Source organism: Rhinoderma darwinii, chromosome 3 (genome assembly GCF_050947455.1).
Source record: "Rhinoderma darwinii isolate aRhiDar2 chromosome 3, aRhiDar2.hap1, whole genome shotgun sequence".
In the NCBI taxonomy this organism is placed as follows: domain Eukaryota; kingdom Metazoa; phylum Chordata; class Amphibia; order Anura; family Rhinodermatidae; genus Rhinoderma; species Rhinoderma darwinii.
In genome coordinates this window covers 372,798,517-372,803,873 of record NC_134689.1, presented here as the reverse complement: position 1 = coordinate 372,803,873, position 5,357 = coordinate 372,798,517, and the positions used below count along the sequence as shown (strand labels likewise).

Here is a 5,357-nt window from a genome sequence, read left to right as displayed (position 1 = left end):
CACTTTAAAGGGGAAGGCGGTGCCAGAGCTACCGGAGAACTAAGATTGGCTGCTAACTGTGGAAATTCCTTTAAGAAAGTAAATATTTCGCCTCCGACTCACAAGCCTCTAGATTTCTGTCACATTCGAGTAAGTTCTTAAAGGGATGGGCGCACTGCCAACTCAAAGCCGTAATACGCCGTGTAAAGGCGCAAAATTAGATGAATTTAGGTTTGTGGATACGTGGGATGAGTGCGACCGTATTTTGTCTAGTAGATGCTCCATTCAGATGAGGTGTTAGTGAAAGACCTCATTCAGTAGTAAGAAATTGGCACTCCCCATTTATATCAACAAGAAAAAAATCCTATTCACCGTGTTATTCGCGTACGCGGCAACTGTGTTCATTTTTCTGAATCATTAATATTTGTTATGGCGAATATTGTACCAAACAACCGGCGGGGCATTTAACCCCTTAAGGACACGGCCCATTTTGGCCTTGAGGACAGAACAATTTTTTTATATTTCCCTCTTTGCATCCCGACGCTCATATCTCTTTTATTGTTTGTACGACGTAGTTGTATGAGACTTTTTTTTTTTGCGGGACGAGGTGTACTTTATGTACGTACCATTTTTTGGTACAAATACATTATCTTTTTATTTTGGCGAAAATGCAGAAAAAAAGCAGTTCCGCAGCAGTTTTAATATTATTTTTTTTACACCATACACCGATCATCATAAATAATGTTATGCATTTGTTGTACAGGTTGTTACGGTCGTGGCGATACCAAATATGTCTATATTATTTCATGTTTTGGGACTTATATTTTAAAAAGTTGATTTATTATAAAAAAATGTGTTTCTGTGTATTTTTTTTACTTTTTATTTATTTATCATAATTTTTTTTGACATTAATTGTAATTTTTTTTTTAATCTTATAAAGGGAATTATCATTTTGATTTTGATTTTGTAAGGCCTCATTTACACGAGCGTGTGCGTTTTGCGCGCGCAAAAAACGCTGCGTTTTTCGCGCGTTTGTATTGCGTATGGTCTGCGTACACGCAGGCTTGTTGCGTTTTTTACGCGCACAGGACTAGCGTTTGCATCGCGCATAAAAAACGCCGAGGGGATTATTGTGACGCCTGCCTACAAATAGGCCAGCTGGCCCAACCCCTGCTTGGTGGTAGAACCCAGTTTTGAACCTTCTTTCCGCCTCTGCAGAAACAAGCGTGTGTTTTTCCCTTTACGTTGCAATTGCCTTGACATCCAACTATTATGGCTTCGCCATCGCTGGCACGTGTGCTTCTTCTCTGGATGATCTCACGTCGGTTTGGCGAGCGGCGACACATGCTGCAGCACCGGACGTCTGTAAGAACTCGCATTTGGGTTCATCCACTTGTGGCGCAACGTACTATAAAAGGCCATTTCCATACCCTGTATGAGGAGTTAAGGCGGCATCCCGAAAAATTTCGTGCCTTCTGCCGCATGTCTGTGGCCGCGTTTGACCTTCTTCTTGCGCAAACTCGCTCTGGTCTCACCTACCAGAATACCAACATGAGACGCTGCATTTCGGCCGAAGAACGGCTGCTTGTGACCTTGAGGTATGTGTGAAACGGATTGCACTTAGACCATGCCGCTGTCTGCTTATCCAGCCCTCCACTAACATATGTTCTGCCTTTGTATTTCTTTCTAGTTTTTTCTTAGATTTCTGGCCACAGGCAATAGTTATCATTCGTTGCATTTTGAATTTCTTTTGGGAGTGACCACCATTTCGTTCATTATCACATCCACCTGTGTCGTGTTGTGGCAGAGGTTAAAGAGCACGGTAATGCCGCAGCCCACGACAGAACAGTGGCTAAGTATTTCGGAGGGATTTCTTAGAGCGACAGAATTTCCGAATTGCATTGGTGCCTTAGACGGCAAACACATTCGTGTGAGAAAGCCCCCACGCAGTGGCTCCCAATACTTTAACTACAAGCAGATTTTTTCTATGGTCTTGTTAGCCTTGGCGGACACCAATTATAGTTTCACTATTGTTGACATTGGCTCGTATGGAAGCTCCGCTGATGCACGCATATTCCGTTCTTCAAGAATGGGAAAACGACTCCTCAATAGGCGACTGGCGGTGCCGGAACCTTCCATCCTCCCGGGCTCCAGTGGCCCCCCTATCCCGTATGTTATCGTTGCGGATGAGGGCTTTGCACTCACTAGGCAAGTCATGCGTCCCTTTGCAAGAAGGGGCTTGGATGACCGTCGGCGCATGTTCAATCTCCGCCTGGGACGAGCTCGGCGCTGTGTGGAATGTGCCTTTGGCATTATGTCAAACAGGTGGCGTGTATTTCTCTCAACCATGCAATTGTCCATGCCGAATGTCACACGTGTTATACAAGCGGGTGTAGTTCTGCATAACTTCTGCCGCATTAATGATGCTAACTTTGATGCAGAATATATCCTGACACATGCAGGCACCACTGACAATGTCCCGGTGAATCCTCAAGGGCGTTCTGTCTCTTCTGGCCTTCGCGTGCGTGATACGTTGGCAGCATATTTTGCGTGCCCATCTGGACCAGCACCGTGGGGGCCAGAAGACCTTTGAAGGGGTGTATGTTCTTTGGCGGCTTCACTACCCACGTGTCATGTGACCATGTAACTATTGTGTGTATTTGTGGGTTTGGGGTTGGGTTAGGGACGCGCAAAACCAGAGGACCCTTGACGCGCGTTGCGAGCTTACATCTCTCAGGGGTTCAGCAGGACTTTATACAGTTGCTGAGTTACTTTCCCCATATATCCTGTGGTGCCGACTACACTTTAGGACCGTCCAAGTGCAAGTGTAGTTCGTTTGCCTCGGGGCCGATGGCAGGACCTAAACTTTGCAATCGCTTTCAAGCTATGTCAAACCCCGACAGATGAACTAAAACCTTATATCTCATGGCCATGCATTGGTCCAAAAGGCCAGAGGTGTGTGAGAGTGTAGGCAAAGGAACATTGTGGCAAACCTTGTGTTGTGTGGTCTAAATGAATAATAACATGAAAGCAAACCATTAACCATGATTATTTTACTTGATGGCTTTGGAGCCAACTAAAACGTTTGGCACCTGAACATACACACGAAGAACATGGTGTAACGAACAAAAAAACAACAGCGTGCGCACACAACAAACGTGGGCAGCCTTGCACCACACACAACATTGCCGTCCAAAGATATTCCCACCAACACACTCACAGGTGTTGGTATCTTTGTCCTGGGGAGGCATATTCCTGCATATCAGCACCACTATGCTGGACCTGGAGCTGGGTAGGTTGTCCCTCGCCAGCATAGTGGTGCTGATGTGGTGGGTGGAATGTGTGCCCTGGCAGCTGGTGAGCCATAGGGCGCATGTAGGGATACGGCCGTACCATCTGGGGAACAGGGTGGAATTGCCCAGGCACATGGGCCGTGGGTGGCGGCATGTAATTATTTCGCCACTGCTCTATTGCCGTGAAACACATATGGGGATTGTGTGGCGGTCTGCAAGCGTCGATCAATGTGACGATCGACGCCTGCAGACGGCCCATAAGGTCCATCGGCACCAGGCGTAGGAGGGGGACAATGCTGCGGCCGAAGGCATCATTCCCATCCTCCTCTGCGGCTCGCCTGAGATAGTCCAGTACCCGCGTATCCACCTGGGCAGCTGTGGAGGGCTGTGGGGCTCGAACACGCCGACTGCGGGCTCGCACGGGCCGCTCCTGGGCTGGAGAGGCAACCGGCCGTTCTGACTGGCCTGGTGCGGGCTCCTGGGGTGTCGGCTCGGGGCTGGGTGGCAGGATATTGGGAGCAGGGGGTTCGGCCACAGACTCCCCCACGTCAGTCTCCTCTGCTGTGTCCTCCAAATTGTCGGTGGTTCTACAAGGAGCAAAAAAAGTATGACTACAATATCTAACATTGCCCACAACAACACGTTGGCAGACAGGACCTTGGCAAACACACATTACACTCATGCAACGGCATAAACGCTTACGTGCGCATATCCATGATGTCCTTCAGGAACATCAGCTGCTTAGTATATATGTAGGGCCGTTTGCGAGATGCCCCATCTCCGCTGCGTCCCTTGTCACCCATCTCTCGCCTGAATTGATCACGGCAGCTCCGCCACCGTGTCTTGATATCTTGGACTGTTGGATGTAACAAAAACATAACACGCCATCAGAACTATCACCACTCACTTCAAAATGAAGGGCCCTGCAATGGCAATGCGGTGGGACGTGGGGAAGCACCTGCTCCACCAAAGTTTCTCGTGCTAATGAGCGCAATACACATACAGGGCCCAGGTTTTCGCTAGGCATGACAGACATTGACAGAAAATGCCAGGTACTCACCCAACCGAGTGCGGTCCCGGGTTCGGCCAGTCTCCCACTCTTGCCCAAAGAGGTTTTTGGCCACCAACTCCCATGCGTCCTCCTTCACCGTCCTGTTATGATACTCCTCACATCTGGTATCCCATATCGCTGGATGCTCCTGGACAAAAAGGATGAGGCGCTCCACATCCATCCCGCGCGGCATGGCTGTAGTATGGCTGTGAAACGCTCAAAACTATCCGCACACAACTCTCCTGGCACTGGCTAGACTTGCCCCCTCGCACTTGAAAGGCAGGCACTTCCTGGTTTGGAGGAGCTTTGTGTAGCTTTATAGACTAATTAGAATGGACATAACAGCTCTTGCGTGTTTTTCGCGCATGCAACGCAGGACCGTCCGTGTGGCATGCGTTGTGTTCACGCACCCATTGAAGTCAATGGGTGCGTGTTGCGTGAAAAACGCACGATTATAGAACATGTCGTGAGTTTTACGCAACGCACTCACGCTGCGCAAAATTCACGCATCGTCTAAACAGCCCCATAGACTATTATAGGTGCGTACGACACGCGTGAAAAGCATGCGCGTCGCACGCGCGTATAATACGCTCGTGTAAATGAGGCCTAACTGTAAAGTACTGGCATAGATCTAGATGCCAGTACATTAGCCTGTTACTGATCGTACACAGGCAGTTGTTAGGGCAGACCTGAGTATGCCCTAACAGGAAATATGTTCAGACAGCCCTGGGGTCCTTCAATGGACCCTGGGCTGTCTGGCCATATGAGTTGTGGGCTTTGATCGTGTCACAGTTATCTTCTGTGACGCGATCAATGTGCAGTCCCCCCTCCTTGAACGCCGCTATCAGCTTTCATCACGGCATTCAAAGGGTTAACGGCTGAGAGAGGCGGTTTCTCTTCTCTCCGCTGTCAGAGCGGGGCCGTGGCTGTGTATTACAGCCGTTGCCGCGGTCTCAATCGCGCGCACAGACGGCTGTCACACACTCGTCCTAATGCGCGAAGTACCCGCCGCTCAGGACGAGCATTCTCGTCCT

The 5,357-nt window shown here is 49.1% G+C and overlaps 1 protein-coding gene across 1 annotated transcript; it reads right to left on the bottom strand.

Annotated features, from left to right (window-relative positions):
• Nucleotides 1-3,072: 3,072 nt before the first annotated feature.
• Nucleotides 3,073-4,608, bottom strand: LOC142748283 (uncharacterized). The gene is made up of 3 exons (XM_075855383.1): nucleotides 4,333-4,608; nucleotides 3,975-4,128; nucleotides 3,073-3,859 (listed from the first exon to the last, which is right to left on the bottom strand). Exons 1-3 carry the CDS (start codon nucleotides 4,514-4,516, stop codon nucleotides 3,196-3,198), a joined length of 1,002 nt encoding a protein of 333 aa, XP_075711498.1. The 5' UTR covers nucleotides 4,517-4,608; the 3' UTR covers nucleotides 3,073-3,195.
• Between the last annotated feature and the right edge of the window lie 749 nt (nucleotides 4,609-5,357).